Consider the following 15,794-nt stretch of genomic DNA (forward strand, 5'->3'; position numbering starts at 1 on the left):
AGGAAGTAAACAAAATTGGTCTGACCTGCTTCAAGGCTTGTTTGAAGGATTACACAAGAAGAAAATGGAAAAGCACTTTATAAACTATAAATCACTATATACTACATACAAATCTTTATAGTGATTTTAAGCCATTGGCTTTCCCCATTAAAAGTAGGATGGTTGTGGCTTAGTATTGAAGAAAAGCAGGTGCAGGGTTCAGATAACTCAAAATTAAACTGGCTGTATAATGGGAAATAAAAATTTGATGTCAACATCTGAGACTCAGTGAAATTTGGAAGTATTCTGCTTGTTTAGTTCTGTTATATATATTTTTTAAGGGCAGCCAGCAGGACTATAAAATTTCTCAATCTATTTGCAAATTGATTTTTCCAGAGCATACATTCAGTGTCCTGGAATTCCAGGCAGTATTCTTGGACTCATTTCCCAGGTTCACTGTGGAAGGTAAATACCACCCTGGAGAGTAGACTGGGGCTTGCAGTCAAATTACCATTCTTTCCATCTGACACACTGCGTTTGCTCTACCCTGAAGTTATTCCCATATTCATATGAATTCTCCTCTGAGTTTCTCTCTCCTTTGAGGGGTATAGCAAGTTAGCCCCGGCGCTGACAACTTCTTTACAATGTGTATTATTTGTAATTTTAAAGCCTCTTGTATATTTATTGAGCAAGTTGCTCCTCTGCTAATATTCTCTAAAGGACCCTAGAAGCACAGCACTGTCATATAGTTTTTTGGCATCATTTATTCATGGATATTAGGTATTTGTCACTCTATAAAAATGGCCCAGCTAGTGTAGGTGACAATTCTGTGGTTTGTTTTTTTTAACATATTTTTATTGATTTCAGAGAAGAAGGGAAAGGGAGAGTGAAAGATAGAAACATCAATGATGAGAAAGAATCATTGATTGGCTGCCTCCTGCATGCCCCCCACTGGGGATGGAGCCCACAACCTGGGAATGTGCCCTTGGCCAGAATCGAACCTGGGACCCTTCAGTCCACAGGCCGACACTCTATCCACTGGGCCAAACCGGCTAGGGCCACTTCTGGTTCTTTTCCATCTGGTGTCTGAGTCTATGACTGAATGAGATGTTAAACTTTAAGGGAGACACTAAAGCTGATTGACCTAGTTTCTATTTTCACTTAGAATTGCTTAAATAGACCAATTCAAGACAGCAAACTCATGTTCAGTGTTTTAGTAATTTGCTACATAATGTCTTCCATCAAGTTTAGCTGTCTGACATGCATAATAGATGGGTTCATTCTAGATATTGTTACACTGATATTATCCTTAATTATCCAATCTCTTACCCTTATCAGCCAATAAAAACCAAGTCATGTTGCTATCTCTCAATTCATCCTACCTTTTACTATCCTCACTGCCCAAGCCAGGATCTACCATAGTCTCTTCACAGGTTTTCTTGTCATCCATCATTGCCACTTCTGATCACTCTCTGCTCTGCAGCTAGAGTGAGTGATGCAGAATACAACCTGCATCATAGCCCACCCTTGCCTAAGAACCTTCAATGGTTTCCCACTGTTTTTGGGGTAAAGACCAGAATCTTAATGAAGAGACACACAAGGCCTATTCGGATCTTTCCTACGTTTCCAGACACAATGGCAAACTCTTCTGCCACTTACACTGACCCATTCTCACAGTTTCTCTTTCCCTGTTTCCTACTTCTTGCCTCTGCAGAATGCTATTGCTTGTGCCTAGCCATAGCAAATTTCCCACCCCCCATCCAGTTGAGTCCTGTTCATTCTTTAAAACTCAAACATCCCCTTCCCAAAGGAAAGCTTCTCTGTCACCTCAGATCCAGGTCAAGTTTTGGTTCACAGGTTTGAGAGTGTGGGCTCATTCTTTTAACTTAAACTTGGCAACCACTTGTTGGGTTTGTGTATCCTGTTTTTTTTGCCATTTTTTGTTTATGAGATATTGGGCAAAATTTTGGGCCTGTTTTTTCACCCGTTAAATGGGTTGGTTGTGAGAATTAAGCACACAAGTGAAACACTTGGAAGAGTATGTATAGTAAATATTATTCCAGAGCACCCTGCAGTTCTTAGTTATGATTGGTTCCCATTTAATATCTAAAGTGTAAGCTCAGGGAGAGCAAGCACATTATCAGGACTGTCTAGCGATGACTTCTCAGTGCCCCTGTGGAAAGCCTCACAGAGAGGAAGTGAAATAAATATTGAAGTGGATAAATAAAACATGATAAGGTGTTTTAGTGGAGGAAGAATTAAGAATTTACTTGGGCCTTAGTTACAGTTACCTCGCATAAAACATTGGGGGCAATGAGACTAGATATTTTCTCAGGGTTCTGGGAACTGGGGAGCAGCAGAGGTATGAAAGCTGAAACTGGAACCCGTTTGCTCTCTCTGTTACTTTGACCAGCGGGGCTAAGAGAACTGTTGGCGAATAGCCCTAAAGAAACCGTCCCGCTTTACCTTGCAGACTGATGGGGACATTTTCAAAGCTATATTGCTTTTTCACCCCAAATTGCCTTTCTAATGGTAGCTATGTAGAAATAAACAGAATAAAGTCAAATTTAGAAAACAGTGCTAAAGGAAAACACTCCTGTCTATGAAGAAAAGTTCAGACAACTTTAAACATTTTAACTTAAAAAACAGAGCAGTACCATTAATTGATTTCCTATTTAATTTGCTTTGGCTTACATAAAATATATGAAATAATATATAGGGATTTCATTCATTTAATTTAAACTTGGCAACTACTATATTTTAACCAAAATTATGTTTTCAATGGTGTTCCGCTAAAATGGGGAGAGGCTGGATCAATACAATTCTCCGTGTATTTGTAAGAGTTACTCGTTGCCAAATTATCTTCCTGTTAGACTGCATACTGCTCCTGCATTTGATACTGAGCCTTCGCTTTTCGAGGAGACTCAATCACTGTTTACACTTGCTTCAGCAAATGTCATTTACATGGAAATTCCTGACAAATTCATGAGAAGGTTTCTGGGTTGTGAACTGGAGTCAAATTTAGTGTGTGTGTGAGCGTACATAAAAAACTAACTCTCACAACTTCATACTGCATATGCAAAGCTGGAACACAGTGAGAGAGAGAGGAAGGGGGGCGCTCTCAGTCACTTCCTGCGTGCCACAGGGAGTTAAGTGCTACTGTTGTTGATATAAGCACACATCGCTGACTGACCTTTCACTGTTACGAGTGGCTCTTCTTCTCCACATGCCGGATTTCTTTCTTTGTCTTCACCTTATAACCTTCTCCCTGCTTTAAAAGGAATGCACACGTTAGGATTTCACGGCAAAGGTGTTTTAGTTATGAAGCAGTTCCAACTCTGGTTCCTTGAGGCTGGATTAGGATAAGTGAAACACAGTTTAAAGCACTTTGCCACTTCATACCCAAAAATACAATCCTCTGGCTTTAACCACACAGCTTAGCATCATCCAGGCAAGCTAGAGAGCACCACCAGAATGAAGACAGCGCCACTGTACTTCATGGTACTTCAGGTTAGTGAGGAATCCAAAAAGGAGCAGCCTGTCCGTTTCTGGTTGGAAGCTAAAAGAAATCATTGCGGAAGCTCTCAAGGCAATCAAACCCCAAACATAAAAAATATTAGTTATTTATAACTTACGCATTTTTAAGCCAGCAGAATTTTAAGCTGTTATAATGAGACAAAGTTCTCAGTAAACCACTAATCACAACTAACACCATGAAATGCTGTGGATCTAAGGGACTTTTAAAAATTATTAATTATTATTTGTGGAATTACCAACCCCTCCTCTCACTTCAGACCAGGCAGACATCCATTTTCCATAAAATAAGACCTCTCTTCACCGATCAATGGGACACACTTCTCTGAGAGCAAAGTTTTTGTACAAATACTCAGCTTTTACCCTGTTTATAATTATTGGACAACACAGTAGCCTTTCCACAGATTTAGTCCTTTTGAGAAATTTTCAGTTCACTTTTTCTTATGTAAACACAGGCTATTAAAGTTTCTATTTTTAAAATGAAAAGGTTAAAGTTCTAAGAAAAGGAAGGAAGAAATAACTAGCAGTGCTTTCTCTGGGAGATGGAGATCCATTTGCTGAGTTACAAGGCTCAGTAATGAGTTTAGTTCCTGAATTGGCACACTGGAAACGCAGAGAATTTTTTGGTTAAGAATGGGGAATTCAGATTTTTCCGTAGAACATATTGTACAGGGAAAATATATTTGATATATGGATCTTGAACTGAGCTTTTTGGCATTCTAACATTTAAATCCTGTGCATTTGCTGGAAACCAGTGCTCTCTATCCATGCCCAGACAGGCACTGGGCATGGATGGGGCCCTGCCAAGGGGTTTAGTGGTGGTAGAGGATTTTAATTTTTTCTAGGAATCTTGAATTGGCATGTTCCAACCTCCATAAATGAACATATCTCTGCGAACTCTCTGAAGATAGTAAAAGAATATAATGTTAAAGAACGTTAGGAAGAAAAGTCTTTTTCTTTGACCCTGATCAAATGCACAAGATATCAGCAGCAGCAAACGCTTCAAGCTGCCACACTGCCCACGCCAGCCTGTTAGCCGCGTACACTAGAGCGTTCACAAAGCTTTCATCCTCTACTTTCTCTGGGGCAGTCCCCCTCCTTTACCACGTCCTGTTTCCTCTCTTGTGGGATAACCATTCGTCTTATTACTTTTCGAGTGATCTGTAGGAAGCAATAGTGAAAAGTAGAGATGTTTCCTGTTTTCTGTTTCAAGAGGGGACACTACAGCAAGCAAATAGAACATCTAAATTCCAAGAGAAATATGAAATCCCAGTGGTGATTACTTTTCTGGTGACGAGGTTGCCTTCTTCATCAGTAAAGTGTTCTTCCGTGACAGATTCACCAGGAATGTGTTTTGCTTCCTCTCCCTAGAGGATGTGGCATAGAGATTAGCAACATACCAGGTGGAGAGATCTCCCCACCACTCCATAAACCACACACATGCTCTGTGGAATGTTAGAAAAAGAAGGCATATGTTCTACTTGCTCTTCCAGGGCAAGGAGAAAAGCCTGACTCCACTGATAGTTATTTAGCAGTCAACAACATTCAAAGCATTAGACCTCAAGTATGTACAAGGATGATGATTAGCAACAAGCTCCCAGAAGGAAGAATTTAAAAATACATAACTATAGAATGAACACTTACACATTGCTTTACAAAGAAAAGTTTCATTGGTTGAAAAAAAATTAGCCAATGATTAGGGCTCTAATTAGATCATCTCACTTTCAGTACAACCCATTTTTATGAATTACAGTATGTCTAATTTGAATTAAGATAGTACCTTAATTGGGAAATTTATCACCCATTGTTAGTTTGACTTAAAATTTCATTCACTAAGAGCAATATATACATTTTTTTGGAAGCACTGAGAGAAAGTTCAGGGAAAATCTCACTTTTTTTTTTTTTAAGACCGAACCTTTCATAGGTCTTAAAATAAATGAGAATAGCTGTCTGATGAAGCACTTGGTTTCAGAATACTACTATTTTCAAGTGAGGGTCCTATGTAATGACTGATTATCTGGTTTTCATTGCCACAGACAAAAAGAAAAAAAAAAAAGTCAGTACGAAAGGAATTTAAAATAGTATCTCTCAGTTAGTGAATGTTACCAGGTTTAGAAGGGGAAAACTGTCAAAAGACCTTCCTCTAGTGAGTTAAAAAAAAAGAAATAAATTCTTCACCCTCCATGATGAGCTCTTACTATCCTGCTCATAGGAAGCTTGGTAGATTTAGATGGCTCCTTAATATCTATTAGTTCTATGATTGAATAAGAAGAAGAACCACTTAAAGCAAACACAGGACTGTATTTGCAATACATTATTTTCGGCACTGGTATTCATTCAACTTTAGGTTAGTGCCACCTACAGTTTGGGGAACAAGGACAAACATCTGAAGTGCAGACCTATTCTAGAGCCATATTTACCTATTAGTTAAACGTTTTGTTGAAAAGGTGACCTGGATATTGCTACACTACAGTGTATGTAGTTACTGTGCTCTGCTGGCTTCTTAGGAAAAGTAGCCGGTCACAAAGGAGAGCCAGGATTCTAGCCCTTTCAGTGGTACTGTCACGGGAGAGGTAGCTCTGATAATTTTGTCAGTGCCAGCCAATGGTGGGAGAACGTGATGAGCACATTATGTTGTAACAGGTAGAAAGGCAGTTCTGGTTTAAAATGAAGACAAGTGTAAAGACGAAAACACTATTGCGTTTTGCTAACAATATTTTATTTCCATTCTTTCTTTTTACAAAGTGACTCTGTATTCTTAGAGATTGTGGCATCATAGGTCACGACAGCGTGTGGGACATGCGACTCGTCTTATCTCACTGTGGTCTAGAGGCGGGATGAAAATAAAAGATGTTTCTTGCTACTCAGATTTAGTTCACCTTGAATCTTGCTTATGATTAATTTCAATTAACACACTTAACAGAGAGAAGGAGATTGGAGAAATGTAGAGGACTCATGACTAAATGCACTAAAATCTGCAATACATCTTTATGGGAATGTTATTTATACTTAATATGGTTGGTGTCATTAAAAAAGCCATTTTATTTTAAAAGTAAAAGCATAAAGATAGTAGAAAAGGCTAATAAAAGGTCATGAAAGATGTCACTATAGTTTAAATATGAATAAATGGAATATTTTGAGCTAAATTTTGGAAATGTCTAGTTCTTAGAGTGTTAGAGAATCCCAGGAAAATACAGTAAAACAGAATCCTATGGGACATATCATGAATGGACCCTTTTGGGGGGAAAGATGCCAATTAATTTTTAAACTGTTTGGACAGTCTCTGAAAGAAATGTGAAGTAGTTATATTTATAAGCATATAGTGAATACATATAAGTATACTGATTTATATTAATAGTCTTAGAAAAAAGCAAAGCCCTACTTATAAGTAACAAACCATATAGGTTGTTGAGATCTACTCTGGTATGTAGCATTTTCATTTTTTCCTACTGAAAATTCATACTATTTATGTAAAATTAAAGGTATAGGTATATCACTCTTAAATGGTCATAAAGTATAGTCAATTATGCTTTAATAAGATCAAAATAAATTGTCTGATTATGTAAAAACTCACTAAAGTAGATTAGATAGATAGGAAGGAGTCAAAAATACATTAAAAAATCATCCATTTAAAATTTTGTCAAATATATTGGAAATCAAGTGTTACCAAGGAGAGGTCCTTTGGGGCTTCTCCTTAATGAGAGAAAATAATCCCTAATTAGTTTCTAAAGTTCTTGGAAACAGTTTGTACTGTTGAGTAAACAAAATTCCCCCCTCTGGCCTTATTGATGGCATTATTTTTGGCAATACCCTCCCCTAGCACATGCTGTTTCTAAGGAAAAATACAGTCTGTCTGTCTGTATCTATCTACCTACCTACCTATGTCAACCCTGGTGGACACCTTACTGAAGACTAACTACTTCCCTTTAAAATCCTGAGAAAACATTTTCTAATTTTTATTCCTCCTTGAATTTTTTGAATAAAATGAAAGAACAATTAACTATATAAAATGTACCAATTTGCTTTGATGTACATAATATTAAAACTTCAACTTTCCAAAAAATGGGGGTAGATATCATATATACGGCGCACACATAACTTGGCAAGTTACTAAGCAATCCTATCTAATAAAAGAGTAATATGCAGATTGACCATCACTCCAACACACAAGATGGCTGCCCCCATGTGGACACAAGATGGCCAGCAGGAGAGGGCAGTTAGGGGTGACCAGGCCTGCAGGGGAGTGGTTAGAGGGTGATCAGGCTGGCAGGCAGAAGTGGTTAGGGGCAATCAGGAAGTCGGGCAGGCGAGCAGTTGGGAGCCAGCAGTCCTGGATTGTGAGAGGGATGTCCGACTGCCTGGTGGGATCGGGCCTAAACGGGCAGTTGGACATCCCTCAAGGGATCCCAGATTGGAGAGGGTGCAGGCTGGGCTGAGGGACACCCCCCGCCCACGAATTTCGTGCACTGGGCCTCTAGTATATACAATATAACTCATTTTTATATTCTAAGAAACCCACTTGCAAAGGATGTTGTTTTGTACATGCACATAAAAATCTAAAGCTAATGAACAGTAGTTACTGCTGGACAATGGAATGGGGACATCAAACTTTATATACTTTTGGTTTGGGGAAAACATACATATAAACTCTTAATCTGAAAATCGTAAAAAAAAAATCAAAAGTAGACATGAAAATACAGTTGAACTATACTAGTATAGTGAAATTTCAGTTATTTGAATCTTCCTAAACTTCACAATAGTTTGGCTGTGAGTTGGCTTAAACCTTTTACCTTTCTAGTCACTGAATTTTAAGCAAATAATGTAAAACAAGCTTATAGGACTGGTTAATTTACTTAAATTGCTTTCAAGCATTTGAAACCATTGTGATATTATCAAATTACATAGAAATAAATAAATACGATTATAAAATTTAAAAGCTCCCCAAATAAATGGGAGTTTAATTTGACTCATTCCTTAGCAACTTAAAAAATATTAAATTTAAATTATAAAATTATACTTTCAACCCACTTATTATATATACAAGTTGAATGGCTAAGAATACAAATTTGCCTAGACTTCTGGTAATGGAATCCTGAGCACACTATGGACACTTAAGTGGCAAACAATCTAAATATGCTGACTTAGTCCAAGGTAGATAGCCTCCATGAAGTAGGTCAAATTCCTAGCATTCCAGCTTCATGATTTTCAGGAAAGGCAGTCCAATGTTGCTCTTTCAATCCATGCCACTAGAAAGGCCTAATTTAGTCTAGGAAAAGTTATTTTTTATTTGTTCTGGAAAAGAAAGAATGCAGTATTGTGGAAAAAGCAGATAGAAGCTTCACTGGAGGGCTAGAGATTAGGTTCTGGTCCCAGAACTGCTACTGCCCTACTGTGATTCTGATAAATCAGCTGGTCTCCAATCCTGTTTTGTCATCTAGCAAAAGAGTGATTTTAGGGCCTAACATTCTCATGTTATGTTTTTGACAAAGATGGTTCCCAGCCACATTTACCATATACTACTACTGTGGTCTCAAGCTCTTTTACATCAGAAAGATACTAACAAATGCGTAAAGAGAAAAACAATAGAAGTCTGACCCTTTTCAACTGCCCCAAAAATCTGAACAGAAAAATATTAACCTGAACGATTCTTCTACAGTATATGTAACATTTTTTGTTATACCCATAATTTCCAATTATAATTATAGCTATTCGTTAGTTTTTGACTTCTGTCATATACAAAAGACATTTCTCAAAACTTGAGTGATTCTATTGTTTATACCATGCTTTCTCTTGTTATAAAACCCATTCTCTGATGATTCCACCCAACCTCCCTGAAATTACACTGACTTTAAGAAATAGGGATTTGGGGAGAACACTGACTCCTCTATTTTATGAAGCCTACTACAACATCATAGTGCATTTTAGTCTTTTAAACTTATTAATAAAAAAGTTAATATATTTTAAAGAATTAATTATAGAATCAACTATATATTAAGCTCAAATACATAATAACTCTAATAAAAGCTAATTTGAAAATGCACGTGTAGAATGCTAGGAGAACAAAACAGAGTGCTCACTGACACAGGGAGCGGGGTTTGATGTTTTTGTATTCTTCGGAGTAATATTTCTTTACCTTCCACCCTCCCAATTTTTTTGCAGGATATCTTATTTTCTTCTGTCCTATACAGGGGTAGGCAAACTTATGTGTATAGCAATAAGAATATGTGACAGATTTTTTTCTTGTATTACAACTGTAAACATATTTTTGCCCATTCTTACATAAAGGAGAGCCGGCTTCTATCATGGCAGCTATTCTAAAGGAATAGGTGGGTTTGGATGCAACATGACTATGTCAAAGGTTAAGCATAAGAAGAAGCAAGTTACACTATGTTTGGTGCACTTTTTCTAGACGTTTCACTTTAAAATACCATTTCTTGAAGACATTATGAGAATAGCAAAGCCTGAGCAAAGAGTATGGCTTTACCTCCTTCAGAAAATGGAATTATTTCTTTCCTCTAATTCCAGGAAGATGTGGGAAGTGATTATGAGGATTTATGGATGGCAGGTTGAATACTTACAAATATGCTAGATCCCAGTAAGGAATGTGGCTTGCCTATACGGAATTTTCAAAGAAGTGATTCATGCTTTTTGATAGCCCCCTATTGAGCTCAAGGTTGACTGGGGGATAATGTAAAATTTATACAAGGCCTTATTTTCTTCTATAATGCTTCCAAAGTCTTTGAAAAACTATACTAAGCAGATTTCTTCTCTTCTTTAATCTGATCTACATGAAAAGTACCAGCAGCAGGATTAAAAATTTTTGGATACCTAAGCCAACATCTCTGCTCTCTGTTGAGTCTCCTGACACTTTAGAAATGGATAAGTTTGACAAATGGTTTTCAATAGACATTTCCCTTCCTTTCTTTCTAGAGCTGCCAACCAAAGAGCCTCAAGTTATTTGGATCACATTCAGAGGCCTGGGTATTGAAAACAGCTTCCTAGTTCAGTGCACTCAATCATTTTAACATTAAGAAAGATCTCGCTAAAGACAGTAATAAAGACAAGCAGCAGACTGAGACACATTCTGTTGGACCTTCCCACGCATAAGGTCAGTGCTTCAAAAGGCCTTTATGGGGGAAATCAGCTTATTCAACTGTGCTGTAACAGGTGAGATTATATTTTTCATTTCCAGAAAAAATTGCTTCCTATAATTTAACATACAAAAAAAAAAATCAGGCTGTGTTTTTGTCAAGTTAAAAACCTATTTCATTTATTGGGGTGATGTTGGTTCATACAATTATATAGGCTTCAAATGTATAATTCTATGATACATCATCTGTATATTGCATTGTGAGCCCATCACCAATACAATTAACCAATGTCACCCCAATAAATTTAAGCAAAAACTTCTGAAATAGGTGTTTTTTTTTAATTTGCCTTATGTCACATATCCAGGCTATAACATCAAAGTCCCAGTCATTGATAAAAAACAAACAAAACTAGTTTTCACTTAAAAAACTGTGAAGGCAGAAGGAATTTGAGACTTGAGAAGGAAGCCTTTCAATCCTCTTAGCTCATCCCTCATTACGGCCTCTGAGATTTCATTGAACGTTTCATTTGATAGGGACGATTCTCTCACCAATATAACACTTCTTCAGGGAAAGCAGGATACAATTCCCAGGAATTCTAAGATAAAATTAATTACAACTGTCAGGTCAAACACAGGCCTCACTACCAAGCAACATGACGTTTTCCCTTTTGTTACTGTTTTTATAAGCTTCCAAATGTGCAGACAAACATATAGAGAGCCATTTCGTTATCAAGCATGCTGAATTTTCAAAATCACAAGAAAGGACTTTCTAATAATACAGCAATGCCCCATGATGATTCGGCTACAGGATACCTTTATAATCAAACGCCGGCGAATAACTCGGGTAGTGACTCTCCGTTCCTCCTCTGAGCTTGAATCACTCTCACTGTTTTTCAAGTCCTGATAAATGTATTTTTAGCATAATTTTACCATCACATTTAAAATAAAAGACATTCTGAGAAGGGAAATCAAAAAAGAATTACTTTTACTTGCTGATTTTCCCTCCTCTAAGGAAAATCGTGATGTATATTTGTGAAAGAAAATTTTGAGCAGGATTCTAAGTGAAACTACTCTGTATATGTATGTATGTATTTATGCATAAGTGTGTGAATCTAATTACTTTGGTCTTTACCTGCATATATATATATGATAAAGACCAAGGTAAATAAATGATAAAATATTAAAAATAACAATTTTAGAGACATTTTGGCATCAGAAAGTACATCTACTAATTATTAGTTTGAAGAAACATTAATATTCCTTTTTAACTAGTTTTAAATCTATATACATTTTTTTTTCAAATTTTTATTAAGGTATTATATGTGTACATATCTTACCATTGCCCCCCCCCCACCCCACTCCCAAATCTATATACATTTGACTTGAACGTATAATCTTATAGTTCAGGTCATTTTTTAGTTAATCTACAGAAAAAGGCATGGTATTGGATTTTTATGAAATTTTGGTCAGATTTGACAAATTTATAAAAAGTAAAGAATGTATGTAAGCATAATTGGTATCTAGTAAGAGTTTATTCAAATAAATAAAGGAATAATGTAAAACATGTCAAAATATGACGTCTTAAAGAACTGATATGAAATTAGAATAGAAAACACATCTGACAGACAAGAACATGGTAGAGACAGAATACAGTAACTAAACAAATGCTAATTTTTAGGCAATAAGGATAGGAATATGAAAAAAACTGCCAAGTGGCAATCAGTTCATATTTCAAAGGGAAAAATGTCTTTGGCTTCTAATTAAATGTCATGGTGAAAAATATTTACTGAATGATTTTATTTCTAAATTTTAATGATAGAATTCTGAAAATAATTCTGAAATTTTATTTTCTAAGTTTACTAATTACCTCAAATTTGATAGTTCTGGAGTTAGAAGTTGTAGTTAATATCCAATAGAAAAATCAATGGCAGTATTGATAATAAAAGAAAAACAAGTAAAATTGTTATGGGAAATATAAGTGCTAGCTAAAATGATTAATGAAACGTTAGTCAAATAGATAATATAGTAGGTAGACCATATTCACCAAAGGTAAACTTAACAAAAATATAAAAATATAATATCAACCTTGACTTTGTGGGAAAGTTCATGTGAACAAAACATCCTACTGAATAATATATAGTGTCAAATGGAAACAGTTTTTGAGTTTCTTACTCTTTGCAAAGGTATTGCTTGCTAAGTTTCCTATTACTTTTTAAAGTTCATTAGAAAAGGACCATAAATTCAGGACACTTAAAATGACCTAATATTGTGAAAGGAGGCCCTGCAATGGCTCCAGAAGGCAGAAAAAAGGTAAGAGGAATTCATATTGTGAAAGAAAAAAAAGTACTAATCAGCATTCAAGGATTAGTAGGTTAGATGAGGCAAAGGGATAATTCAGTCGGAATTAATCATACACAGAATCGTAAACTGGGGAACAGTTTTCCCTTGGGTAAATTTAAAAGCAGAAGAACAGATACTAATGCAAATACTAATAACAAATCTAGATGTTAAATTATATCATAATCCTATCAAGCATCATCTAAGACCAGCCCCTCACATAAATAAAAAGTGGCCATTTGGCCAATGTTTTAGTTTCCACTCTTTTCCTGGAGTCTATGCTAATCTTAAGGTGAAGGGTTGACAGAATGTAGTGTAGTAGTAGGACCTCATCAGGATTCCTTTTGGAGAATTCTCTAGGAATTGGTAAACAGCATTAACTAAGAGGCCAAATGGAATTTTCTCAGTACTCCTTGCCATGGGTTGCTGCATGGAAAGGGGTGGAAAAGAACAGAATTTTACCTTGTAACAGCAGGTAGTCATTCGTGTAAGAGCTGCACCCGGACTTTTGACCTGATTATTTAGGGAACAAAAAGGGGGCTGTTTCTGAAATCATACATCAGATGACCTCGTTGGTTGCTATTGTCCTATGATCTAGTCATTAAAGACCCATCCGAACATCTTTGGATTTCTTGTGAGGTCAGGCTTATATCTACCAGAAGCTTGAACTCCATTATGAATTTTTATGCTCATAAAGCCTTTATGCATTGGAGTGGGACCTGTGACCAACACCAAAGGCATAAACTCATTTATTTAAAATGTTGCAAACATTTCCTAGTAGTGATTATTTTCCATTGCTGATGAACTCAGCTGAGATTCCTTCAGGGTTAAGACTGTTTTTAAACCCTCTTGATGCCTTCTCCCTGGTTCCCCAATAGCCAATTGTATGCACATAGAGTTGCTTATTTATACTTATATTTCAGTACTTTCTATTGATTTTAATAGGCTTTTGCACATGTTCATAGTTAAAACACCAGAATGTTATTGCTTCTCTCTTTGTGTGGGCTCATTTTAAAAGGGAATATTTTATTCAAAATTATACTGCTTACATAAACTAAGAGTTAACCAAAAGACTGAAATTGATATTCAAAACCCCACTTGTCAGGAGAGAAGTGAAAAAAGACCTGACAATTTTACTTTCTTTCCCTTTCCTTCTAAACAAGCAGGAAAATGGTCAAAAGATAGTCTGCAGAAAGGGAAAAGAGAGGATATTAGTCAATAAGCTGACAATTAGCTCCTGAGTGATTGGGAGTTTATATTTTTTTAAGCATCATATTAATCATGGACTCATTATTTGACAAAAGAAAACTAGATGTTTTAAGGAAAATGACAAGTGCTACTATTCCAAAGATGTATAACACTTAATCTATGTCTACTACATAGTTCATGAAAAGACATAAAATTTGAGAAAAAAAATCAGCTCTATATTCTCATATCCATCTATGAATCATAATTTTAATTCTTTAAAATATCTAAATGATAAACCTCAATGAATTAAAAAAACTATTAAGATAGTATCACCAAAACATAAAAGTACAAAGAGCAAGCAAATAATTATGTGGCAGTAGGTTTTAAAATTATTAAAAACAAATATTAAGATAATTATCAACTTAGATATAAAAATTATTAAAATGATACTTCTTACTTTAAATTTCTAAATGCTGTCAACCAATAGTGGTATATAAACACATCATTTTAGGCTTGGGAACCATGTTCCTTCAATTTTTAAAGCACACTTTCAGACAACTGACCTTACAGGGTAGAACTTTTAGATGGGTTGTGTGCCATAAACTTTAAATTATGCAAAAGAACCAGAAAGGGTCAGAACAATTAACCTCCTTGCATAGGAAAGAAGATTGGATTGGGAGTTACGAAACTTAAATCCCAGAAAAAAATAATACTGGACCTTAAGCTGGTTACTTAACATCTCTATAATCTGAAAAATGGCTAAAGAGATGGTTATTTCTTTTTCCTACCCTATGAATGAAGATATGATCAAGTAGCTTATGTTTTACTCAGAACTTTCTTTACCCCCAACATTAGTGTTACAATTTTCGGTCACACATTTATAATTTGGAAACAGTAAAGAACATTGGGTCAATGCTACATTAATCAGAGGAAGCAAATCATCAATACCTTCAGTTTAAAGGACAGCATTCTGAATAAAGCTGACGTACCTTTGGCTCAGACCCACTGGACCCCTCTTCCTCGTGGAGGTTAAGCCTTGGCTTGCCATCTGCAGGAGAAGTCCTACTCATCTTTTTCATACCGACAGGCACACAGGGTTTAGGTTCCTCTATGACAAACTTGCTGGTTTCTTCGAGAGATTTCTGATATGCTGCTAGTGATGATGCTGGTTCCTCAACACGTCCATATCCGTGTGGTTTTGGTCTCAGAGTTTCCTTAGTACTCTGTTTCCCTACATCATTTTGGGATTCTGGAAAGTAAGATTTCGTCTTTGCTTCTGAACTGACTTCTGCATGGTTCCCATTTGCTTCAAATTTCCCAGGTTCTCCTTTGAGATATGAGGTAATGGAATCTCTACATTGGTCTGGGCTGCAAAAGGTAAAACGTAGAAATTTACAATGGTAACACATGGATGGAAATGGGTCTAAATTTTTAACAACTATGTTTTGAACTACTTTAGAAGGCATAAAATAGAAAGGCCTGAGAACTCTGCTCACTGGATTTCAAACTGTGAGGGGCAGTCCTGGGTGTGGGGGTGAGGAGGTGCTACGCAGGCTCTAGGCAGCTCCCAAGCTGGCTGGCTATGCTGTCATTGTTTGTGTTTTGTTTGATTGCACTTCTATAGCCGCTTGAATTCTGTATCTTAAAAAGTAATCCTGAGCAGTTC

The 15,794-nt window shown here is 36.3% G+C and overlaps 1 protein-coding gene across 19 annotated transcripts in view; it reads right to left on the bottom strand.

Moving 5' to 3' along the window:
• Window positions 1-15,794, bottom strand: part of ANK3 (ankyrin 3) — a 488,871-nt gene that overhangs the window by 5,852 nt on the left and 467,225 nt on the right. For all 19 annotated transcript variants that reach the window (XM_080640919.1, XM_080640916.1, XM_080640924.1 and 16 more), the window contains 2 exons: window positions 15,118-15,496; window positions 3,173-3,250 (listed from right to left, as the gene is read on the bottom strand). In XM_080640919.1, coding sequence (XP_080497045.1) covers window positions 3,182-3,250; window positions 15,118-15,496 — 448 coding nt within the window. In that variant the 3' untranslated portion in view covers window positions 3,173-3,181. The remainder of the gene's footprint in view (window positions 1-3,172; window positions 3,251-15,117; window positions 15,497-15,794) is intronic.

Source organism: Plecotus auritus, assembly GCF_963455305.1.
Source record: "Plecotus auritus genome assembly, chromosome: 9".
Classification (NCBI taxonomy): domain Eukaryota; kingdom Metazoa; phylum Chordata; class Mammalia; order Chiroptera; family Vespertilionidae; genus Plecotus; species Plecotus auritus.